This window comes from Schistocerca cancellata, chromosome 6 (genome assembly GCF_023864275.1).
Source record: "Schistocerca cancellata isolate TAMUIC-IGC-003103 chromosome 6, iqSchCanc2.1, whole genome shotgun sequence".
Classification (NCBI taxonomy): Eukaryota; Metazoa; Arthropoda; class Insecta; order Orthoptera; family Acrididae; genus Schistocerca; species Schistocerca cancellata.
Window position 1 is genome coordinate 595,742,154 of NC_064631.1, and position 27,127 is coordinate 595,769,280.

General features: G+C 42.0%; 1 protein-coding gene across 2 annotated transcripts in view; it reads right to left on the minus strand.

Moving 5' to 3' along the window:
* LOC126190966 (chitin synthase chs-2) overlaps positions 1-27,127 on the minus strand; it is a 336,208-nt gene that overhangs the window by 95,630 nt on the left and 213,451 nt on the right. For both annotated transcript variants that reach the window (XM_049931630.1, XM_049931629.1), the window contains exon 2: positions 11,166-11,254. In XM_049931630.1, coding sequence (XP_049787587.1) covers positions 11,166-11,248 — 83 coding nt within the window. In that variant the 5' untranslated portion in view covers positions 11,249-11,254. The remainder of the gene's footprint in view (positions 1-11,165; positions 11,255-27,127) is intronic.

Below are 27,127 nucleotides of genomic sequence, written 5' to 3' on the forward strand. Positions count from 1 at the left end.
ATCCATCCGCATATACACAGACACAAGCAGACATGCAGACATGCAGACAGGCAGATGTCTGCTTGTGTCTGTGTATATGCGGATGGATATGTGTGTGTGTGCGAGTGTATACCTGTCCTTTTTTCCCACTAAGGTAAGTCTTTCCGCTCCCGGGATTGGAATGACTCCTTACCCTCTTCCTTAAAACCCAAATCCTTTTGTCTTTCCCTCTCCTTCCCTCTTTCCTGACGAGGCAACCGTTGGTTGCGAAAGCTAGAATTTTGTGTGTATGTTTGTGTTTGTTTGTGTGTCTATCGACCTGCCAGCGCTTTTGTTTGGTAAGTCTCATCATCTTTCTTTTTATATTGTAGTGAAATTGAAATAGACAGTGGCTACAACTTAGTATGTGTAGACATTATACTTCACAACTGGAATAAATTAATAATTGGTTTCTTTTACCAACCCTTCAATTCAGATTATATAGTTGCTGAAAGGTTCAAGCAAAATTTGACTCTCAGTGACTTCAATCCTTCATCGAAATGTTGGCAAAAATACATGTTTAAAGTTGTTGGTAGACATTAAAAATCATCCAAAATTGCACTAAATACAGCATCCAAAAACTATTTTGAGCATTTAGTTCAGAGGCTTACACAAAGTGTAGGCCTATATGGTTGAAATAACATACTAGACCTTTTGGCAACGTACAGTCCTGAGGAAATAACAAGGCAGATACAGGGTTAGTGAGCATAAGGTTGTTATAGGGAGACTAAATACCATAACATCCAAATCCACCAAAAATAAATGCAGAAATATACCAACTGAAAATAGCAGATAAAAGTCTGCTTGATGGCTTCTGAAGAGACAGTCTTCATTCCTTCCAGACCAACTATGTAAGCACAGAGTAGGTGTGGTTTAATTCAGATAACTAGTATTGGCTACAGTTGAGAAATTCATACCAAGTAAATTTATAAGAGACAGAACAGAGCCTTCATGTCACACAAAATAGGTAAGGACACTGTTTCAGAAGCAACAAAAACCATGCCAGATTTAAAAGATGGGAAAATCATAAGATTGCTGATGTTTTACAGAAGGTTAGAATGGACTTCAATGTGAGATGCCTTTAATAGATTCCACACTGAAATTCTGTCTCGTAATTTTGGTCATATATAAATTGCACCAGGGGCAACAAACAATCAGTACCTTCACTGTGTGATATCAATGGTAATGTTATCAAATATTGATGACAGCACCATTAAAGCGGTGTTACTAAACATGGTTTTCCAGACTTCCTTCACTAAAGATGATGCAGTAAATATTCCAGATTTCAAATTGAGAACAGCTGCCAACACGAGTAGCTTAGAAATAAGTGCAGACTGTGTAGTGAAGCAACTCAATTACTTAAAAAAGGTAAGTCTTCCAGTCCAGACTGTATACCAACTAGTTTCTTTACAGGGTATGCTAATGTAATAGTTCCATATTCAATATTCATATACAGCTGCTCACTCGACAAAATATCTATGCATAAGGGCAGAAAAGTAGCACAGCCCACACCAATATACAAGAGAGAAATTGAAGTAATCCAATGAAATATAGACCCACATCACTGACAACAACTTATGGTAAGAGTTTAGAACATATACTGTGTTTGAACATTATGAAATACCTCAAAGAAAATGATCTATTGACACATCTACATCTACATGATTATTCTTCAATTCACAGTCCAGTGCCTGGTGGAGGTTTCATCAAACCACATCAAAGCTAGTTTCTACTGTTCCACTCTCCAACAGCACATGTAAAGGCTGTGTAAAGGAACACCAACAAAATGTTTACACACTCTAAGGAGAACGTTTGTGATTGAAATTTCATGAGACAGTCCTGCAGCAGCAGAAAAAAAAACCTTCATTTTAATAACTGCCACCCTAATTTATGTGTCATATCTGTGGCACTCTCTCCGCCATTTCATAATCATACAAAATAAGCTACCCTTCTCTCAACTTTCTCTCTGTCCTCCATCAATCCTGTCTGATGTGGATTCCACACTGAGCAATGTTCCGGAATAGGGCAGATGAGTGTTATGTACACAGTATCTTTAGCAGACCCTAATCCCTAAATAGCTGAGTTTACAGAATTTAGATTTGTGTGATTTATCTTTTAACCAAAATTTAGTGTATTCTATTTAGTACTTGTGTGGATGAGTTAATTGATTTAGAGTTAATTGACACTTTTTGAACTATGTAGACATCTTGTCCAAATAATTTTGACCATCTGATGACTTTACATGTTGGTAAATGACAGCATCATCTGCAAACAATCTAAGAGGACTGCTCAGATTGTCTTCTATATCATTTATATAGATCAGGAACAACAAAGGGCCAATAACACTTCCTTGAGAAACGCCAGATATTACTTCTGTTTTACTCAATGACTGTCCATCATTATTACGAACTGTGATCTTTCTGACAGGAAATAACGAATCGAGTCACACAGCTGAGATGATTCGCCATTGACACGCAATATAATTAGAAGTCGGTTGCAAGCAATGGTATCAAAAGCCTTCCGGAAATCTAAAAATTTGGAATTAATTTGATGTCCCCTGTCGGTAGCACTCATTACTTCATGAAAATAAATAGCTAGTTGGGTTTCTCAGGAACGATATTTTCTGAATCTGTGTTGGCTATTTGTCAAAAAATCGTTTTCTTCAAGATGATTCACAATGTTCGAGTACTTTATATGTTACAAAATTGACTGCAAATTGACGTTAGTGATCTGTGTCTGTAATTCAGCTGTTTACTACTATTTCTCTTCTTGGATATTGGTGTGACGTGTGCAACTTTGGATGTAGATTTGTCAACGAGCGAGCGGTTGTGTATGATTTCTAAGTATGGAGGTGTTGTATCAGCGTACTATGAAAGAAACCTGATTGGTATACAACGTGGCCTGGAAGCCTTGCATTCCTTGAGTGATTTAAGCTCTTCACTGCACCGAGGATGTCTCCTTCTAAGTTAGCCAGGTGCCGGTTGTTCGTTATTCGAATTCTGGAGTGTTTACTTAGTCTTATTCTGTGAAGGCATTTCGGAAGATCGAGTTTAGTAACTGTGCTTCGGTGGCGCTATCATCAATAACTCATCATTGTTATCGCGTAATGAAGGTATTGATTGCGTCTTGGCAGTGGAGCACTTTGTGTTTTCTGCCAGATTTCGAGAGAGAGTATCATTGTGGAAATTACGAAAAGCATCTCGCATTGAAGCTGACACTAAATTTTGAGCTTCTGTAAATCTTCGCCAATCTTGGGGATTTTGTGTTCTTAAATTTGGAATGCTTTTTTCGTTGCTTCTGCAATAGTGCTCTGACCTGTTTTTCGTTTCATGGGAAATCAGTACCATCTCTTATTAATTTATTTGGTATATATCTCTCAATTTCAGGTGATACTATTTCTTTGAATTTAACCCACGTCTGGTCAGTGCTTACGTAATCAGATTGGGAGTAGAGACTGTCTCTTAGGTGTGAAGCGAATTATTATCTGCTTTCTTGAACAGATGTATTTTGCGTGTATTTTAGGCGGGTTTGGATGTTAAGGTATTCGGTCTAACTACAACAGCCTTGTGGTCATAATCCCTGTGTCTGTCATGATGCTTCTAATCTGGTCAGAATTATTTTTTGCTAAGAGGTGAAGTATGTTATCGCAACTATTTACACTTTGAGTGGACTCCTAAACTAGCTGTTCAAAATAATTTTCTGAGAAGTCATTCAGTACGAATTTCGATGACGTTTTATACATACCACCGACTTTAAACATGAATTTTCGCCAACATTTAGAGGGTATATTGAAATCACAACCAACTACAACTGTATGAATGGTGTACCTATTTGAAATGACACTCAAGTAGTTGGTATGGATAAAGAAAATATTCTTTTGAAACACAACTGGCCTTTTATTCACATGAAGTAAGGAGGACTATCGACGAAGGACCTCAAGTTGGTTCCATATTTCTCGATTTCCAGAGGGCGTTTGGCGCCGTTTCTCACAGGCAGCATTTTATCAAACTGCGTGCCCGTGGAGTACAGTCTCAGTCGTGCAACTGGATTATGATTTCCTTTCAGAACAGATACAGTTTGTAGTAACTGATGTGAAGTTATCGAGTGAAACAGAAGCGATATCTGGCATTCCCAAAGAGGAGTGTTATTATAGGCCCTCTGCTATTTCTATACAAACGCTTTGGGAGACAATGTGGACAGACATCGTAAATAGTTTGCAGGTGATGATGTTGTTACCGTCTAATAAAATCGTCAGAAGATGGGATACGAAATACAAAATGATTTAGACATGCTATGCATGTGATACAAGAAGTGGCAATTGACCCCGAACATTAAAAGGTGTGAGGTCCTCCACATGAGTACTAAAAAGGATCCTCTAAATTTCGGTTACACGACAGATAATACAAATTTAAACTTTGTCGATTCAACTAAATACTTAAGGATACAACTACTAAAATTTAAATTGCCCCTCCTGATAACTGAGACACAGATTTCCTATTCGCTACGAATCTCTCACGCATTTCGTGATTGTACTGCATATAGGGATAGCATTGCCAGGTGCAATGGGAACGGAAAATACTGTGGCTTTAGCAATGACTATACACTGAGGCGACATATACAGATGGCGGTAGTTTCACGTACTCGAGGTGTAATAGGGCAGTGCATTGGCGAAGCTGTCATTTGTGCTCAGTTGATTCACGTGATGAAAGGTTTCCGAGATGATTATGGCCGCACAACGAGAATAAATCGGTTTCTTCGAGGTGATTATAATGTTCGAGCACTGTATGTGTTCCAAAATCCTACTACATATTAACTTTGGTGATCTGAGTCTGTAATTTAGCTGATTACTCCTATTTCCTGTCTCGATGTGACTTGAGCAACTTTTCAGCCTTTCGAAACGGATCTTTCTACGAACGAGCGGTTCTATATGGTTGCTAAGTTTGGATATTGTATCAGCATACTCTGAAAGGAATCTGATTGGTATACAATCGGGATTGGAAGCCTTGCGTTTTTTTAAGTGTTTTAAGCTCTTCGCTGCACCGACGATATCTGTTTCTAAGTTATTCGTGTTGGCAGTTGTTCTTGATTCGAATTCAGGAGTATTTACTTCGTCTTATTATGTGAAGGAATTTCGGAAAATCGTGTTTATTAACTCTGCTTTGGTGGCTCTGTCATCAGTAGCATCGCCATTGTTATCGCGCAGTGAAGGTGTTCATTGTTTCTTCCAAGTGGTGTGCTTTACCCACAACCAGACTCTCTTTGGGTTTTCTGCCAGATTTCGAGACGGAGTTTTGATGTGGAAAGTATCTGTTTTATATGTGTTATGTATCGCCCATTTATACTAATATGTAATTAACGTATCTGTATTATCATGCTCTTACGTTATCTGTATGTGTGTATATAAAAACAGCACGGACTGCATCCGTTTACTTAATGATGGACAAGAAAATAACAAAAACAGTATAAATTATGGACCATGTCACGATACGAGTCCAAGGAAATAGCATATTGTGTCACATAGCAACAGTGCCCCATGGTAGCTTCTTAACCTGAAATCTAGATCCACTGTCTAATTTGAACTTCGATGTCACAACACTGAAAAGTAGAATGTACTATGTGAACAAGCAGCTAGTGATAAAATAAATCATTAATAATGGGACCCATAGTTACACTCCTGTTTACTTTGATAAATCACCACATTTATTTAACAGTGTAGGCTGACGCCCACTTGTACAGGTAGTTGCTGTTTAATTTTTGTCCAATCCACATAGTGTCATTGTCGAGCAGCTGTAAATATTCCGTGCAGTTCTTCAGTCAAGCTAATATTCAGCAGGCTAGTTTATGTGTGTATAAGTTGGAAGAGGGATGAGGAGTCAGGGATGATTTGAGCCGAAACAGTAACCGATAAACAACAAAACTGTGACAGATTGTTATTTGTGGCGTAGTTTCAAACTAAAATTCGCCGGCCGCTGTGGGCGAGCGGTTCTAGGCGCTTCAGTCCGGAACCACGTGGCTGCTACGGTCGCAGGTTCGAATCCTGCCTCGGGCATGGATGTGTGTGACGTCCTTAGGTTAGTTAGGTTTAAGTAGTTCTAAATTTAGGGGACTGATAAGCTCAGATGTTAAGTCCCATAGTGCTTAGAGCCATCTGAACTAAAATTCCTGATGTTCAGAATTTTGAAATCAGAAGTCGTTGTGGAAAAGCCCATATAGAAATTTTCTCTCTCTCTCTCTCTCTCTCTCTTCCTCTTCTATTTTTTGTCTGCTTGGGTTCCTATAGTACATTTTTCGTTAGAGAATAATGAAATTTGTATACATTAACGGATAATGCGAAATGAATACTTACAAAGATGTGAAATAGAAGCTCCATATTTTCACGATTCATTGATAAAAGCCAGTACATCTACATGCCGACGACGTCGCTGGAGTGGTTACACCAGTTCCCGTCAGATTACTGAAGTTAAGCACTTTCGCGTTTGGTTAGCACTTGGATGGTGACTGTCCAGTGTGCTGAATGCTGTTGGCAAGCAGGGTGCACTCAACCCTTGTGAGACCAATTGAGTAGTTACTTGACTATGGAGTAGCAACTTTAGTGTCGTAAACTGACAACTGCCGGGAGTGCAGTGTGCTGACCGCATGTCCCTCCATATCCGCATCCAGTGATTGCCCGGTTGGTACTGTTGGGCCTTTCGAGGTCTGTTCGGACGGGGAGAGAGAGAGAGAGAGAGAGAGAGAGAGAGAGAGAGAGAGAGAACATCTACAAAACTACTCCACAATTCACTTGGCTGAATGTTGATCGAACACTGTCAAACTATTTCCCTTCCATTCCGCTCTCGAATAGCACATGGGAAAAGCGGATACCTAAATTTTTCTGTGAGAGCTCTGAGTTCTCTTATTTTATGACGGTGATTATGTCTTCTATGTAGGTGAGAGTAACAAAATATCTTCGCATTCGGAGGAGAAAGTTTGTGACTGAAATTTCATGAAAATATTTCGCTGTAACGAAAAATTCCTATTTTTAAGTGATTGCCACCCCAACTCTCGTATCACAGCTGACACTCTCTCCGCTGTAATATCAAATGAGCTGCCCTTCTTTGAACTTTTCAGATATCCACTATCTGGTAGAAATCCCATACCGCGCAGCAATACTACTCAGGAGAGGACTGTCAAGCGTAGTGTAGGCAGACTGTTTAGTAGCTCTGTTACATCTTCTAAGTGTTTGCTAATACAGGCTTGTCTATAGTTCGCCTTCCCCATATTTTCTGTGAAGGTTCCAATTTAAGTTGTTCGTAATGTAATCCCTAGGTATTTAGTTGAATCGACAACATTTAAATTTGGATGTTTTTCGCGCAACCGAAATTTAACGGATTCGTTTTAGTACTCATGTGGAGTACCTCACACTCCTTACTGAGTAGAGAAAATTGCCCCTTTCCACACCGTACAGATATCTCTTCTACATCATTTTGCAATTTGTTTTGATCTCCTAGTGACTTTACTAGACGATAAACGACAGAATCGTCTGAAAACAGAGTAAGAGGGCTGCTGAGATTGTCTCCTAAATCGTTTATAGATTAGGAACAGTACTTCCATGGAGAAGCCACAATGAATCATAGTGATATGTGTGGTGGAATAGGAACTATATTCTGATCTATAGCAACTACAGATCAAAACATGGTTCCTGTTCCACCACACATCTCACCTATGGCAACAATAGATCAGAATATGGTTCCTATTTCACCACACATATCACTATGATTCATTGTGCCTCTCTCCAAGGAAGTGCTGTTCCAAATCTATAAACGATTATGTACGTATCTGACGTAGAAAAAAGTAGTCTTTTTTTGCACTGTTGCACCTCGAAACCAAATGTTGCTAGTGCGGATGGAATGTTAAAAACTGTAAGTTTCTTTGGGTAAAATGTGCTCAAAAGAGTTATCGCAAAGCGAACGTAACACATCGCGAGAACCTGCGCGTGTTCTACGCCCGGTACTTAGGCATCACGCAAGGACTTTGTTGGTGATTCCGACGCATGGTCAGAAAAGGAACACTTGGTAACACTTCCAAGTAACGCTTTCACTAATCAAAGCATACCTGTGGCCAACTTTCCTCGCCAGATAATCGTGAATTAGCGAAGACTGCAAATTTAATTGCGTTCTCCCTCTTTTTCTATGGAATGCCGACCTTGATTTGTATGCTATTCTCCGAGTGTATACCTGTTTTAGTAAGTCCGTTAATGCAATTTCAGAATGCCACAGTGATGGAGAAGTAAACACCGTTATTCACTTGAAATTACAGCGAGATTGAACACGGTTTTGTTGAAGAAATTAGCCTGCAAATCACCATGGTCAAATTGCATCTTGAACGTGCCTGTTTCTGAATACAGGCCATGTGTCTGACCACTGTACTGTTTCACTCAACCACGGTTGCTCCTTTAAATTTCATACTAATTTTTCACGGAAAGAAAGCGCTAATAGATATATGAAGGCTTTACATCTACGCGCTCTAGTTAAGTCTTTCCCTGTCAACATTTATTTATAAGTTGCGTTTTCAGTCAATACAACGTGTTAGTAGTCTACCATTTCGGCAGCCAGTGCTCCTTGCCACAATCACAATAAAAAGCTAACATGACCTAGTTGATAATGAAAGAACTGTTTTACATGTTCGTGAGAGTTCCCCCTCATGTGACAATTTTACAAGAATGTACTGGCTTCAAATACCCATTCAGTCAGCGAATACCTGATCCTACAGTATTATTACTCCATACCTGAACCGAAACGAGCTGTTAGAATTCACGCGAACGTAACTTAGTTATAAGTGTGCATCATAACATATGGCGTTTTCCGGTGTGTGAGAACGTTCTAACAGATGCCAAACTAGAAAATTAAAGAAAGAACAAAGCAGCTGTGCTCAATGTGTAGCGTGCCAGCGTTCCCTCCATCGCCCCACCAATTGCATAATTCCCTCAATTTTTTCCTTGCATATGCATTACAGCCTCACTGACTAAATTTTTGGGTACTCCAGTTCATATCTAGGAACCCGCCTACTGCATTCATATTACGCCCAAAAAGGTGTGTGTACACACATTAAAGAAACATTTTTGAGCGACGTTGCTATGGGACAGTCTGACCAAGGTTTTCGATGATTTCTTACCGTCGCGAGATAATTTCGGGCTCCGATATCCCCTGCCAAACACTTCAGTTGGGTATCCTCTCATCCCACGTCCGAGCTCGCTTTGCGACTTGGCAGAAAAAGATCCGAAAGGTCTACAATGGCCAGCCTCACTTAACTCGAGCGAGGAATGAGCCGTGAGAAACATCGACAAAGTCATAATCATTTTCACTTCCACTCTTTTTTTACGGACTCAATTTTTATCCATATATATATAAATAGTCCTTCGACTTCAGAGTCACTATGCTGTAGTTTATAAGCCCTACTTATTATTTTATTTCGGCCCAGTGGCTCAGTGGAAAAAAAGTGGAGAAGTGCCAGACTACGGATCCATAGGTCCTGGGTTCGGTCATCGATTCATTCTAGAGTTTTCATGAGTCACCTTTCATTCTTTCCCCTCTGTCAGTGTTTCTTAATGTGAAAAATACCAAATTCCGTTGTGGTTGGGAATCCAAGTAAAAATGTAAGTTCCCTTATAACTGGCTGGATTAGTCAGTTCAAAGGTAACGTCATACCACTTGTAATACGACCTTGCCTAGTAAATCCCTGTGATGTTTAAACCAGCCTTCGAGTTCGTATACACCTGCATGACTACTCTGCAATTCACACACGAGTAAACAGCGGAAGGTTTATAGAATCACCTTCAGACTATTTCTCTACCGTTCCAGTCTCGAACAACATGCGGAAAAAGCGAACACTTAAATCTTTCCGCTCGAATTTTGATTTCTGTTATTTTATTACGATGTTCATTCCTCCCTGAGTAGTTTGAGGCCAACAAAATGTTTTCGCATTGAGAGGAGAAAGTTGCTGATTGAAATATCGTTAAAATATTTTGCCGCAATGAAAAACGCCTTTCTTTTAATGATTGCCACCCCAATTTGCGTATCATATCCGTGACACTCTTTCCCTTATAATACAGAATGAACTGCCCTTCTCTGAACTTTTTCGATGTCCTCCGCCAATCCTATCTGATACAGATCCCATACTGCCAGCAGTACTCCAGAAGAGGACGGACAAGTGCAGTGCAGGCAGTCTCTTTACTAGACCTGTTGCATCTTCTAAGTGTTCTGCCAATAAAACTCAGTCTTTGGTTCGTTTTCCCCATAACACATTTATGTATTAGTTCTAATTTAAGTTGTTCGTACTTGTAATCCCTAGGTGTTTACTTGAAGTGACAGCCTTTAGATTTGTGTGCTTTATCGTGTTACCGAAATGTAAGGGATTCATTTTAGTAACCATGTAGATGACCCCACACTTTTCCTTATCTAGAGTCATGGCAACTTTACTACACAGTTGCTGTGAGGCAGTGACTCAAAAGGTGAATGTCATCCTCGGTCGATCTAACAATTTGTTCTTTCATTCATCGTTTCTTTCGCCTCTGGAAATGATTAAATGATGTGAAAAGGCAAGAGCGTACCACTTTTGACAGGATCGTGGTTAGTAAAGCACTGTGGTGTTCAATGTTCGGCTTGATTACGCTTTACCTTACAACTGTGTAATAAAACTTGGTAGCGGAAAGCTTTCACAGTTGTGTTTTATATTTTTGTTTTAAATCCCGCTCATTTAACACAGTCTCTAGATTACCTTTTTGCTCTATTAGGGGATTGCTGGACTTAACTGTGGAGGTGAAATAAATCTTCAGTATAAGACAAGAAAGAAAATATTGCTAAAGTTCTATTAGATAGCAGTAGTGCCTCCAGTACCGCACGAATGTGTATAAACTGGACCTCATCTGAAAAGGAAAACTCAAATATAGCCTACATGCAGCTTAAATGAAGTTCCTAGGGAAAGTGAAAGGTCGTACTTTACCAGACAGGCAGTAAAACGAAGGCATCAGACAAGAACTGCAATGGCTTGCATTACATCCGATTGCCTTGGCCTGTTTTGGACGTCGTTTCAGTGACCGTGGGCTTCTTCTCTAAGCCAATCTGTTCGTGGAACGTAATGTCGCCACTCTAGCCAGACTTGTAGGTACTCACCTTCCGCCGTACAGGGGGGTGGTCTCGTCGTCATCGTCGGAGAAGTTGTCGTCGCTCATGTCGTTTCCTTTCACCGCCGCCATGGCCGCCTGTAACAACGGCAAAATATCACCCAGTGATACAACGGAACAATCAGCCAAGAGGGGAGCTATCGAAAGCAGTACGATTAGTTGACATTGACTGAGTGTTTAAATTAACAAATACCGGTGCTCGTGTGACTTCACAGACAAGGAACATAATTTTTTGTTTATCTACATATTTATTTTAAAGCGTCTTTTTGAAAATGTTCGCCGGCCGGAGTGGCCGAGCGGTTCTAGGCGCTACAGTCTGGAACCGCGCGACCGCTACGGTTGCAGGTTCGAATCCTGCCTCGGGCATGGAAGTGTGTGATGTCCTTAGGTTAGTTAGGTTTAAGTAGTTCTAAGTTCTAGGGGACTGATGACCTCAGCAGTTAAGTCCCATAGTGCTCAGAGCCATTTGAACCATTTTTTGAAAATGTTCATTTTAGCCCTTCTGGTCCTCAGTCGCCCAGAAAAGAGCGACCTGACAGATCTGCAATTGCAGTTCACGAGTTTCGTCTAATCTGTTCTCCGTCGTGGGATTCATTGTTCGCAACAATAACTCTTTCGGATGAAACTGAAACATTCATTCTGTGAACGCTAGAAGGAAGAAAGATCTACAGTTGGATAACACTTTCTTAAGCATTGTACGGAAATGAGTGCAATATTGAGCAGCTTTCACTTTCAATAGTGATAAACTCCAAGCCTTCAAGTCTTAAGTCGAGGAGTTTCCCTGAGGCACACTCCTTCTGTTCTGCACAGGACTTCCTCCCAGTAGTTGAGAACATTTCTCTGTAGTGCTTCATTTATTCGTACAATCTCTTGCAGTTTTTTCATTGTTTTATTAATTTTTTAGTTCTTTTGTTAGTAAATTTTCTAATCAGCATTCTGTAAATTGTGTAGTGATTCGTTCCATGTAGCTTTGGTTCATATGGTACCACGAAAGATGATAGATAAATAAAACAAATTAAATAAAAATTAATTGACGGGAAGCATTACACAAGACACCATTCGTGTCGTTCTGTAGAATGGCTAAGGTGATACCAACGATAAACTTATCCACAGAAGGAAGACTATGACCACGCAGAGGTTACTTCAAATTCAGGAATAAGTCCACGTCTGAGAGACCAATCTGTGCAGTTAGCGTACGCTCTTTAGCCACGTGTGACTGAGCATTCAACAGACAACTTAGGGGTGAACGCTGCGCGATACGCCCAAGTCGTACCGCCGAAGGGTTGTTGAAATCAAACGAATAGTACGTTTGGCCTGTCATTTCAAGCGACAGCGTGCAGCTCAGTTTGAAATACTCGTATTCAAGCAGACCAGTGAAAGAAGACATGTTTTCCCAGAAATATGCTTCTCTTTGGAGAAAAGACAACCACTTGCATGAATATTAAGAGTTCAGATGGAAACCCAGTTCTAAGCAAAGAAGGGAAAGCAGAAAGGTGGAAGGAGTATATAGAGGGTCTATACAAGGGCGTTGTACTTGAGGACAATATTATGGAAATGGAAGAGGATGTAGATGAAGATGAAATGGGAGATAGGATACTGCGTGAAGAGTTTGACAGAGCACTGAAAGACCTGAGTCGAAACAAGGCCCCGGGAGTAGACAACATTCCATTAGAACTACTAACGGCCTTGGGAGAGCCAGCCCTGACAAAACTCTACCATCTGGTGAGCAAGATGTATGAGACAGGCGAAATACCCTCAGATTTCAAGAAGAATATAATAATTCCAATCCCAAAGAAAACAGCTGTTGAAAGATGTGAAAATTACCGAACTATCAGTTTAATAAGCTGCAAAATACTAACGCGAATTCTTTACAGACGAATGGAAAAACTGATAGAAGCCGACCTAGGGGAAGATCAATTTGGATTCCGTAGAAATATTGGAACACGTGAGGCAATACTGACCCTACGACTTATCTTAGAAGCTAGATTAAGGAAAGGCAAACCTACGTTTCTAGCATTTGTAGACTTAGAGAAAGCTTTTGACGATGTTGACTGGAATATTCTCTTTCAAATTCTGAAGGTGGCAGGGGTAAAATACAGGGAGCGAAAGGCTATTTACAATTTGTACAGAAACCAGATGGCAGTTATAAGAGTCGAGGGGCATGAAAGGAAAGCAGTGGTTGAGAAGGGAGTGAGACAGGGCTGTAGCCTATCCCCGATGTTGTTCAATCTGTATATTGAGCAAGCAATAAAGGAAACAAAAGAAAAATTCGGAGTAGGTATTAAAATCCATGGAGAAGTAATTAAAACTTTGAGGTTCGCCGATGACATTGTAATTCTATCAGAGACAGCAAAGGACTTGGAAGAGCAGTTGAACGGAATGGATAGTGTCTTGAAAGGAGGATATAAGATGAACATCAACAAAAGCAAAACGAGAATAATGTAATGTAGTCGAATTAAGTTGGGTGATGCTGAGGGTATTAGATCTGGAAATGAGACACTTAAAGAAGTAAAGGAGTTTTGCTATTTGGAGAGCAAAATAACTGATGATGGTCGAAGTAGAGAGGATATAAAATGTAGACTGGCAATGGGAAGGAAAGCGTTTCTGAAGAAGAGAAATTTGTTAACATCGAGTATAGATTTAAGTGTCAGGAAGTCGTTTCTGTAAGTATTTGTATGGAGTGTAGCCATGTATGGAAGTGAAACATGGATGATAAATAGTTTAGACAATAAGAGAATAGAAGCTTTCGAAATGTGGTGCTACAGAAGAATGCTGAAGATTAGATGGGTAGATCACGTAACTAATGAGTAGGTGTTGAATAGGATTGGGGAGAAGAGAAATTTGTGGCACAACTTGACTAGAAGAAGGGATCGGTTGGTAGGACATGTTCTGAGGCATCAATGGATCACCAATTTAGTATTGGAGGGCAGCGTGGAGGGTAGAAATCGTAGAGGGAGACCAAGAAATGAATACACCAAGCAGATTCAGAAGGATGTAGGTTGCAGTAGGTACTGGGAGATGATGAAGCTTGCACAGGATAGAGTAGCATGGAGAGCTGCATCAAACCAGTCTCAGGACTGAAGACCACAACAACAACAACAACAACAACATGCTTCTCTTTGTCACGAGGCGGTCCGAAGCTCAAACCACAACATCATAAAGAAAATCATTGCACAATTAATATAAACGTTTTTGTGTGGTCATGACAGCCAGTTGATGCGTTATACCTCAAAATATGTTGCGAAAATAACATATAAATTAGATGTCGAAAATTGTATCTGGTAGCGGTTATTGTGAAACGTATTTATTAACTGAGGAGCTGCTCGCAAATGACGTAGCGATTCCGATTTCGGAGACCGGCATCAATGGTCAAGAGAACGCTGCAGTGATCATCGGTCAGAGGTAGGAATGGGAAAAACCGATACCGGTATTTTAGTTCTGATTAATCGGTATTTTTCGGTATATGTTTGGTCTCGGCTATCATAGGTGTTGTTTTATTTTTAGTAATATCAATTAGCAGTGCTAAAATTTTTGGTTTTTAAATAAACTTTTTACAAAAACGAGTAAGTTTTTATTCGTAAAATTTCCATTGCCGTATTATAGAATATAGGAAAATCTACCAGTGATATTTTAATAACAATGCCGACAGAAACGAGCAACAAACACATGGCATAAGAATTGGTACAGCATTGCTGAGTCAGTAATGAACCTGTTACCGTGTGGCACAACCCACAGGATGGTACGCTTGTGCATGCAGTGTGCGAGACTAGCCCCATACGGTCTATAATTATGGTAGTTGGATTACAGAGTGGCACCATCCCTAGTCGGAAGCATTTTACGAAGTGCGGTACCAATAAGTACAATGCTCTAGTTCCTTTTAAAGATTAAGAACGGAAGGAGCCACAACAAACGAGAAAACTTAAAACTTAACAGTTCATTCATAGTTTACAATAAAAATCTAAAGTGCATGTGTAATATTACGTAATATGTCTTTATCTGCGTGGAGCTAACGGACAAATTAAAACGGAAAAAAAGAGTTCTTCAACTTCAGTTTTCACCCTTTAGCACTGACTATTCCCAAAACCCAAATAGTGGTTTGATCCTCGATTACAATATGATTTTTGACCAGAGTTTCAAAAAATTGGAATCAGTAGGAAAATATTGGTGTTTTTTGTGGCATTCAACCACTTATTACTTTTCATGAAAAGTAGCGAATGGTGGATGGACTAAGCTTTCTCTCATATGCTTATAAGTGTAGTGATTTGACTCTATGTACCTTGAAACTGAGGGAGTCAAAATTCTTGAATCTTTGTTCGAATTCTACGCTTATCACCGGTCACAACAGAAATAAGAAACCGAAAAAGGGTTATTCCAGAAACCGGTTATTTTGGGTGCTTTTAACACTCATGTTAAACTACCGTTGAAAAAAGCCAATATAACCAAAAGTCGGTTGTTTCAGAGATAACCGCCATCCCTTGTCGGAAGGGCACGCGGCACCTAATCACCGTATTCGCGAATCGATGTTGTAGAAAGCTATGCTTATGCTACCTTCCCTTCAAGACGAATCGCTACCAAGCAAGAAGACTTGGTTACAGTGCCCTCCGCAAGATGGCGCTGTCTGTCGTATGTGCGTGTCGAGACCACGTGACCCAGGACGGCCGACCTTGCTTGGGCATTCCGCCGTCTGCAGGCGAGCCGAGACGAGGACGCTAAAGGCTAACGGAACGCGGCACGCCCCCACCAGTCGGCAGTGGAGTCGATTTCATCAAGTACGAGTAAAAGGGCCGCTAAGTTTTTTTTGTCGAAGAAATGTTTAAAGAAACATGCCAATGATAAGTGTGAAGTCCATAAGTCCCTAGATAGAATACTTTAGCTTCTACAGTTCTCTAAAGATAGCGTTAGCGACAAATGTCAAGTCCTTGGTACGAAGAAGGTAGGCCTTCAAGTATGCGGACAGTCGTTTCGTAATATTTCGGAACTCACTGGTTTTCGTGTTACGGCCTTGATAACGGAAAAGAAGGTAGAGGACGTCATTTATCTAAACCTCACAGTAATGAACCTTCACAATCAGTCTCATCGTCACAAGTTGAAACATACAGAACAGGCTATCAGTTTAATCAAAGTTCATTTTCCCGACATAAGAAAGTCCCGATACTAGAAAGTCATTCACGATGTCAGCCGGCTAAGTTATTTTTAAGTCCAGATTTAAAACCGAGCGAGGTGGCGCAGTGGCTAGCACACTGGACTCGCATTCGGGAGGACGATGGTTCAATGCCATGTCCGGCCATCCTGATTTAGGTTTTCCGTGATTTCCCTAAATCGTTCTAGGGAAATGCCGGGATGGTTCCTTTGAAAGGGCACGGCCGACTTCCTTCCCTAATCCGATGAGACCGATGACCTCGCTGTCTGGTCTTCTCCCCGAAACAACCCAGATTTAAATACCTACAGGATTTTCCTTGCCTTTCACATAATTCGTGTCACAGTGAGCGCTGCTCACCACCTAGTTCTCAGAAAACACTTCAAGAATCCTGCATTTCGGCATCCCCTTTCAGATACTTTGCGCGACATGTGACTTGAAGCTGTGATGTGTAATAAATAAATAAATAAATAAATGAACTTTCAACCGTTGTTGCTAAATATTTTGCTTAGCTTTGACTTTATTTCTTAGTGGTAACGTGCGTGGTGGAAGATTTTTGGCCCTGGCACCTATTTTATAGGGGCCTGCGGTGTCGGGTTAGTTGGCACACGTGTTGATGTTCGCTGTTTTGTTGTATTGCGGTGTGTTAATTAAGGTTACAATCGCACCAAGTTTATGAAATAATTTTAACTGCTTCAGTCAGTTTTCACTAATATTTATTAGCAGGACGAGCTTCGGCAGCATGCTCTCATCATCAGGGGCATTACAGTTACATAATACTTCAAATTAAAGCAGTCTTCATGTAACTGTAACGCATAAGATGATGACATCACGTTGCCAGGACGTGTCGTCCTAATAAATATTAGTAAAATGTGACTGAAGCAGTTAAAATAATTTCATAAATATAAAATACCGGGTGATCAAAAAGTCAGTATAAATTTGAAAACGTAGTAAACCACGGAACAATGTTGATAGAGAGGTAAACATTGACACACATGCTTGGAATGACATGGGGTTTTATTAGAACAAAAAAAAAAAAAAAACGAAGTTCACAAAATGTCAGACAGATGGCGCTGGATAGCAATATTGCTACCGTGACGGGTGAGAGGTACGCCGATATGTTACAGAATCGCATCATCCCCAGACAGGCTGATAAACACCTGCTGGAACGTACGATGTTTATGCAGGATGGCGCTCCACCCCATATTGCTAGACGCGTGAACGATCTCTTGCGTGCATCGTTTGGTGATGATCGTGTGCTCAGCCGCCACTTTCGTCATGCTTGGTCTCCCAGGTCCCCAGACCTCAGTCCGTGCGATTATTGGTTTTGGGGTTACCTGAAGTCGCAAGTGTATAGTGATCGACCGACATCTCTAGGGATGCTGAAAGACAACATCCGACGCCAATGCCTCACCATAACTCTGTACATGCTTTACAATGCTGTTCACAACATTATTCCTCGACTATAGCTATTGTTGAGGAATGATGGTAGACATATTGATCATTTCCTGTAAAGAACATCATCTTTGCTTTGTCTTATTTTGTTATGCTAATTATTGCTATTTTGATCAGATGAAGCGCCATCTTCCGGACATTTTTTGAACTTTTGTTTTTTTATTTTTTCTAATAAAACCCAACGTCATTCCAAGCATGTGTGTCAATTTGTACCTCTCTATCTACACTATTCCTCGATTTATTCAGTTTTCAAATTTATACTGACTTTTTGATCACCTGGTATACTAGCAGACCTCAAAGAAGTTCATAAACATGGATAAAATGAAGTAAAATTAAATCACATCCGAAGCACAGTTTGCATCCTTTAACTTTCAGAGAAAGGAAATATATAGCTTTATTAAAATGAGATTCTACTATTGCAGCTTGTAGCCCTGTCTGCACAGAACTGGTTTGGCAGATCCGTCTAATTCCGTACGCGACGGAAATTCAAGTTATTTTGATCTGCAGGGAGTGCAATTGACACGGGGAAGTACTGATTAGTCAAGACTGACGTTTCGTCACGTCACTTATGTGCAGAAACAATTCAAAAATATAAAACGTTCATTTAGCAGACACTGTTGCCGCGCTGATGTGGCGCTGGCAATGTTCGCTGTCGACCATCAGACCGACGAGCGGTTTAAGGTCAGTCGGTGACAGGACACGTCGATGAATCGACCCATTCGCTATGGAATCAGGAGCACTCTCTCCAACACAACTGCTATCTCTGAATCAGTTCCTCACGATTGTATCTCATGTAGTTAACCAAAACAGACTGCATACTCAATGTAAATCTCTATCACTTTCCACATTTCACATTATTATTTATTTATCGTACGGCATACGTTAAGACTTTTTCAATCACAAGAATAGCTATGCATATACAAAGATTACTACTTCAGCACATCTCTCCATCGCACCATCGCAGTACAACACAAATGGCAATAGCTGCAGAGACATATCAAAGTCTTTTATGTAGTTTATCGCACCACTCGTCACTGTCAGGAATTCTTTGAAAGGATCGTTGTAGGCACGTGCGGGACATGTTGACACAACGAGAGCAACTATTCGTCGTTCGACACCAGAATCACAAGACGATGGTGTACACATTTTAGAAATAAAATGTCACTGATGAAAGCAATACTTCGCTACACCATGTTACGGTACTGATCAACTAACACCACGTTCCACGGGAAGTCGGAGCTACGATTCGCGCATAATTACCAAGAGAGCTGACGTAATCCTTCAGAGCGGGTGCTGTTAGCTCCGCCGTACATGTGGACATGGCTAACAACGGCACTCATGAACGAGGCCGTGCTACTAAAAGATAGTCGTGCCTTAGGAAAACCAAGTGCAGGACTTGTGCACTTTCTCGCTTGATATGATCCCCATCCGGTGTTTCTACACAGTACAGGGAGGGGGCCGAGCACCCATGTGGCTGTGGAGTCGAAAAGGGGTATCCGAGTACATCTTGTTCATGTGTCACAACTATGCACGAGCTGCCTCGGTGGAGAGACACGAACTAGACACAAGGTATGTATTCCATGAACCAAAAGAAAACAAAGGTCTCTATAAGTATGTTGGACAGCATTTCTAATCGAGGTCAACAAGAGTGTGAGAGGCAAAACTGAATGCGAAAACAGACCAGGAATGCCCAATGTGCTGGTAAGGGCCAGGAACATGAATTCCTAGAACAATGCATAATAATTGTTAATAAGGCTTGGCCGACCTTCCGTCTGATCGATCTGGTGGACTGGCGCATGATACCTGATACGACATAAAAGCTTCAGGAGGCCAGAGATGAGGGACAAAAGGTAGATAAGGAGTGATCAGCATATAAGCAGTAAGTAGGAGGCTGTCTCGCCGCCCCTATAGTTCAAGCTAAACATAACAACGCTGTCTAGAAGCGATAAGTTAGTTTGATGTAATTAACTAGTGATGCAATAGAGTAGAGTATGTATTTACGCCTCTGATTTTGTATGTGTGGTTTCGTAGATAGTAGAATGCCCACCTCCCAGTAATTGGAGAGATACTCTCCATTGGCATGCTAAGAGGCTGAAGAACTTAGCAACTATTATAACATATAATAATAACTGTAAAAAAAGTATATTAAACATGGTTGTATCCGCTCCCAGATGTCAAATAATTTATTTTTTTTATTATTACGATTGTAATTTCAGTTATTACTGTTCATAAGGCCGAAGTTCCTAATTCAGCTTTTTTTCGTTTAAATGCTACAGTACTTACATTCCCCAGGGCCATTAGCAGGGGGCCGTGAGGCGGGCTGGTAACGGCTACGTTACCGTTTTTCAGCCATTGATTTCCGGAAATTGTTCAGAACAATTTATGAAGTTAAATTAGAGATGATTATGTTCATCAAAAGATGATGATAATGTGATGTACATTCGAAGCCATAATGGGGATGATGTGCTGTGGGCTCCTGGCAACGGCGAGTGTAGGTTGGGAGGTAGGCTGTATTGGGTTGTCGGATGGAGAAGGATGACGCGTGTCTTTGTGGGAAGAAACTGATAGTTGGGATGCGTCTGTTAGAATAGGAGCAGGATGTCAGCTGGGCGAGGAAAGGATGGGTGGATCCGGAGATGAATCCATAGTCAGGGAGTGGAAGGTGATTTAAATTCCACTCGGAATGGATATGGAGTGGAGGGGAGGTGGAACCTGTTGGTAGAGATGTGGCAGCTGCTTAGGGTCCTCAAGAATGGTGGAGGCTGTGTGCTGAATATAGGGTGCGGGACTGCAATAGGGTGCAGGTTTAGGAGAGGAGCAGGTGTCCAAAGTACACTCCTGGAAATTGAAATAAGAACACCGTGAATTCATTGTCCCAGGAAGGGGAAACTTTATTGACACATTCCTGGGGTCAGATACATCACATGATCACACTGACAGAACCACAGGCACATAGACACAGGCAACAGAGCATGCACAATGTCGCCACTAGTACAGTGTATATACACCTTTCGCAGCAATGCAGGCTGCTATTCTCCCACGGAGACGATCGTAGAGATGCTGGATGTAGTCCTGTGGAACGGCTTGCCATGCCATTTCCACCTGGCGCCTCAGTTGGACCAGCGTTCGTGCTGGACGTGCAAACCGCGTTAGACGACGCTTCATCCAGTCCCAAACATGCTCAATGGGGGACAGATCCGGAGATCTTGCTGGCCAGGGTAGTTGACTTACACCTTCTAGAGCACGTTGGGTGGCACGGGATACATGCGGACGTGCATTGTCCTGTTGGAACAGCAAGTTCCCTTGCCGGTCTAGGAATGGTAGAACGATGGGTTCGATGACAGTTTGGATGTACCGTGCACTATTCAGTGTCCCCTCGACGATCACCAGTGGTGTACGGCCAGTGTAGGAGATCGCTCCCCACACCATGATGCCGGGTGTTGGCCCTGTGTGCCTCGGTCGTATGCAGTCCTGATTGTGGCGCTCACCTGCACGGCGCCAAACACGCATACGACCATCATTGGCACCAAGGCAGAAGCGACTCTCATCGCTGAAGACGACACGTCTCCATTCGTCCCTCCATTCACGCCTGTCGCGACACCACTGGAGGCGGCTGCACGATGTTGGGGCGTGAGCGGAAGACGGCCTAACGGTGTGCGGGACCGTAGCCCAGCTTCATGGAGACGGTTGCGAATGGTCCTCGCCGATACCCCAGGAGCAACAGTGTCCCTAATTTGCTGGGAAGTGGCGGTGCGGTCCCCTACGGCACTGCGTAGGATCCTACGGTCTTGGCGTGCATCCGTGCGTCGCTGCGGTCCGGTCCCAGGTCGACGGGCACGTGCACCTTCCGCCGACCACTGGCGACAACATCGATGTACTGTGGAGACCTCACGCCCCACGTGTTGAGCAATTCGGCAGTACGTCCACCCGGCCTCCCGCATGCCCACTATACGCCCTCGCTCAAAGTCCGTCAACTGCACATACGGTTCACGTCCACGCTGTCGCGGCATGCTACCAGTGTTAAAGACTGCGATGGAGCTCCGTATGCCACGGCAAACTGGCTGACACTGACGGCGGCGGTGCACAAATGCTGCGCAGCTAGCGCCATTCGACGGCCAACACCGCGGTTCCTGGTGTGTCCGCTGTGCCGTGTATGTGATCATTGCTTGTACAGCGCTCTCGCAGTGTCCGGAGCAAGTATGGTGGGTCTGACACACCGGTGTCAATGTGTTCTTTTTTCCATTTCCAGGAGTGTATTTGATTGACTGGTAAAGGAGGTGGGTGGGAGAGGGTGGACGGGCACAGAAGGCTTGGCGGACTCATGACGCTCTTGACTTGAGCAGGGTGGCAGAATTTTGGAGAAGAGGTCCACAGAACGTTGGCATAGGTGAAGATGGGACGGATGAGCGTCTTGTAGGTGCGGAGAACAGTAGTTAGATTCAGTCCCCACATTCACCCTGTTAGTAGTTTTAGTCTATTGTACTCAAATACAAATATCCAAATATCCCTAAATACAGCCGCTATTTCTAACATCAACTAAGTAAGAATGGTGTCCAAGTCATGCTTTGTACGACGTCATGACTTGGCCACCATTCACACTTGCTTGATGTTCGGACTAGCGGCTGTATTTATGTATGTGCGGAAATTTGTATTTGAGACTTTTGCCTAGTGCAATCACAGTAATTGAAACGTAAATTATTCGATATCTGTAAGCGGTAACAACCACGTTTAATAATTACATGAGGCCTATGGACCCATCTAGTAGCAAATTATAATAAGAGAAGTAGCTACTATTGATTAAAGAAGCACTTTCCCTTGTAGTTCCTAGAATATAGGTATTTGATGGACGTAATAAATGTAATAAATATGCACCGTAAGCATTCGTAGCAGCTGGAAGTATGTAAAAGTTCCATCTTCGCTTATTACCTGGAGGATGAGGGCTTTTAGCTCCGTTTAATCCAGTCCTTCCTCAGGGTACCGCTGTGTGTTCTGTACGCAATTCCTGCGATCGCGAAAGGTCTGCGGTTCGACACGGCGCGCGGGCTATTACACTCAGGTTGCGTAAGCTGTCCGCTGCGAGACTTTCACCCCGCTGCCTGGAGCCCTGGAGCCTTCCTCGCCGACCATCCAGACGCCGTCTGCGCCGAACGGGAGGCGCTCTGGCGCCCATCTCCACCAGTGTGTCAAGCACGGCGCAGGAGTACGCCAAGGCGAATGCAGCCGCTCGTTTCGTGAGACGGTTTAATGACGTCAGAAGCGGAGGCCCGCAGAGAACGGTACAATTCCAAGCCACGCTTGTGGTCTGTTAATGTCGAGACTGTATGCGGGAAGGCTGCTGTGGCCATTCTAGACACCGAAATTGTTAACTTAAATGTGCGTCCTTCACAGGCGGTCGAAGCAAGAGGCACGAATCTGTTTTTATTACGTTTCAACACACGTGGCTGTATGGCTATTCTTACTCGGAATGGCCGCGAAAACTTCCGCCTCATCATACACCTGCACACATGTATGAATTATGAAGTTTTCTGAAACAGAAATTTTATCAGTAATGTCTAATTATTCTCCACGATTATGTAGAGAAGCCAGTGAGATTTACAAGCATCAGGATAATTTTAATAGGAAAGAGTCGGCAATGAAACTTAGGGACATATGGACAGTAGCTCTGCAGAATCGATAGGCAGTTTTATCTTTGGCAAGACGACAATAGATAGTTAAGAATTCAGACTTTTCTCTGTCCAGCGCTCTTACAGAAAAGTGAATAATATTACAGCTCAGCAACTTCATTTCAACTTTCTGTCGAATCTTATGTTACACATTCGCCGATTGAGGCTGTGAGCCATTCGCCAAAGACCTAATGATGGAGTTAGTTCAAAATAGTTAGCACGTTAATGGGAAATAAGTTTTGTGAGAAAAAAGCGGCGTATAGTTCCACCGAAACCCATTTGGCGAATGCCGACGTAGCTCCTTCGATAAGACCACGGTTGGTCCCTTTTCACGATTTTGTCTAACGAGTTGGTGCTCAGTCTATAATGACAAATTAAACTGTAGCTTCCCTCAGGTCACCGAGAGACATCAGCACGCTGGACTGACATTCGGAAAGATCTGGTTTCAGATTCCCGTCCGGCTATCCTAATTACGTTTAGCAAGGGCTTTCCTTAATCGCTTACAGCAAATACCGAGGTGCTTCCTTTGAAAAGGCCACGGCCGATTTCCCTGTCCAAAGCACCCTTGTGCTCCGTCTCTGATGACTTCATTGTCGATGGCATTTGAAAAACAATAAAAGCTAGTGAACAGCTAGATTCTGTACAATCTAAGATTCTAGAGTGGAGATGTCCCAAGCGCTTTCGACACTTCTACACTGACTAGTAACCACGCTGCGGTCATATGGGTTATCTTTGCAAATATGCCATGTCCCAGGGAAATGAAACTAACAACGGGTGTGCCCAAGGAAGCGTGATTCACAAACGATTTATCAGACATGATCGTCAACACTACGAAGCTGTCCGCTGTTAGTGCTATTCCCTGCAGGAAGGTATCGCCATCGGTCATCGTAAGGAAATGGAGAAAGACATGGACAACATTTCTGCTTGTGCAGTGAATGTCAGCTCTGTTTAAACGTGAATAAATGTGATATAATACGTGTAACAAAGAGAAAGAACCGTGTAATCCCCGATTACGAGATTAGCAGGGAACATCTCGAGCATCTAAAGTGATGTAACTGTGTAATACTAAGAAGCGACGGTAAGTGTGAAATCACGTAAAATCGGTCGTAGGGGAAGCAAGTCGAAAATTTTGACTTTTTGAAAGTGTTCCGAAAAAATGCAGTGCATCTGTAAAAGTAATTTCGGGAGTGCCCCAAGGAAGTGTGATAAGACTGTTTACATTATATATAAATGATCTGGTGGAATGCGTCAGAAGCTCTTTACCGCTGTTCGTAGATGATGCGGTTGTTTATAATAAAGAAGAAACGCCAGAAGATGGTAACGATTTGCAGATTGACCTCCAGAGAATAGATTAATGCTGCAGGCTCTGGCAGTTGGCTCTGAACATAAATGAATGAAACGTGTTGCTCATACATAGGAAAAGAAATCCACTTCTGTACAGCTACACTATTGATGACAAACCGCTGGAAACAGTATCATCATCATCATCATACGTCATCACAGGAAGAATGCATTGATCAAATACTGCTTTCTTCAGATTTACTGGCATTTTTGATCTGAATACTTTTGAATTCTTCCCAAATGCTTGCCAACCAAGCTTGATGCGTCGATAAATTTCTGGTCTTATGTCTCCCTTCATATTTATAATCTGGCCAAGGTAGACATATTCACTGACCTCTTCTAGTAGACTGTCCTTGACTTTCACATACTGTAATATATCTAGGAGTCCCTATCTATAGCGACCTTAAGTTGAATGACCTTATAAAACAAACAGCAAATAGTGGGAAAATCAGATGACAGACTCAGATTCATGGGAAAAATCTTAAGGAAATGCAATTCAACCACTAAAAAAGTGGTTTACTAGATGCTTGTAGACCTGTTTTTGAGTATTGGTCATCAACCTGGGACCGTTGCTAGGTAGGACTTAGAAAGACGTAGAGAAGATCCAACAAAGAGCGTCGCTGTTAGTCACGGGATCGTTTAGTCCGCGCAAAGAGCGTTGCAGAGATGCTCAACGAACTCCATTGGCAGAGGCTACAAGAGAGGCGTTGTGCGTCACGGAAAGAGGCTGACTATTGAAATTTCGAGAAGGTACTTTGCGGGACGAGTCAGTCAACATATTGCTTCCTCTCAAATAAATCTCGCGAAATGAGTGCAAGGAGAAAAATCGAGAATTTAGAGTTAATAAATAGGCTTACCAATAATCATTCTTCCCACGCGCCGATAGTGAATGAAACAGGGAAGGGATGATTACTTAGTGGCACGAGAAGTAACCAACCCCACGCACCGTCAGGTGTCTCGCAGAGTATTGATATAGATGGATAAATCACGTATAAGACGATAGTGCGCCTTATTTGACAGTGTTTGGTGGCCTTATCAAACAAGCATCGCAAAAGAACATAGAACTACTTCAGAGACACGTTGCTGTGATCATAACAGGTCGGTATAACTCATACGAAAAAGTAACAAAATGCTCGGAGAATTAAAATAGCGATCCTTGGAAGAAAGACGACGCAGTTCTCGCGAAATCCTGTTCATTGAATTAAGAGAACGTGTACTCGGAGATGACTGAGCGACCATTGTACTGCCACTATTGTATTCCTCGCGTAGGATTGTGAGACTATGATAAGATGGATTACAGTGCATGCAGAGGCAAGCATATAGACAGTCGTATTTTTCCTCGCTCAGTACGCGATTGGAATAGGACAGAAAAACTGACAATACTTGTACATATTTGTACAACGTACCCTCCGCCACGCACTGTGCAGTGGTTTGCAGAGTATATAATTGTATAGATATGCTAGATCTACAAGGAACGTTAAGCACTAGTCTTCCTTCCTTACTTCCTTATCTTGTTATCTCAATCATCGTGCTACTATCGATCTCATGTTAGTAAGGATTAGCTAATTCTTTCGTTATTCTAGTGGTAAATTATTTCTTGCGAGATATGCTTGGACTTTGTTTTCAGTTGACGTGTAAGTTACTTGTAAACAGAAGCGAGTGTCATCTCCTATTTGTGGTCTATTTCAACTTATTTCTTCTGAGTCGTCGGGAACTACGTTTCTCGGAAATTAATACACAGAGTGGCGCCGTGATGATTACAAAATTTCAGAGATGACAGAGAATCTTAGGTAACAGATCCTGCTGCGGAAACGACAGAATCGAAAGCTACAAGGTAAAATCGTTCTGATACCTCTGACAGGGAATACATGCAGCGGTACTGTTCTTGCTGAGATTGTAACGTAGGCAACTATAGGAGGGGCTGGTACGGACCAAAACAAGACAAAAATGTCTTCTAAACATGGGCTCTAAAGTGCATAATTTATGCGCTACGGGCATTTGTTCAGCTTCGCTAGTGTGAAACACGTCTTCTCCTGACAAGTGCCCATGGTTCTTAAGGTACACATTTTGGAGGCCATATTTGCTGACCTTTTTTTGCTTGTTATGGTTCATACTACCCGCTCCAAAAATATGGAAACGAAACCTCTTCAGAAACCAAAGAGCATGCAGTATAAGAGGTAAGTTTCACAGTACCGAAGATGAACAAGTGCTCATAGTTCTAAAGGTATGCATTTTAGAGCTCTATGTCTACTGGGCAGTTTTGACTTGTTTTGGTCTGAAAGTTGCCTACGCTGAAGTCTTAGTAACAACGATTTCCGCTTATAACTTTCGACTGTTATTTCCGGACCAGGGTCC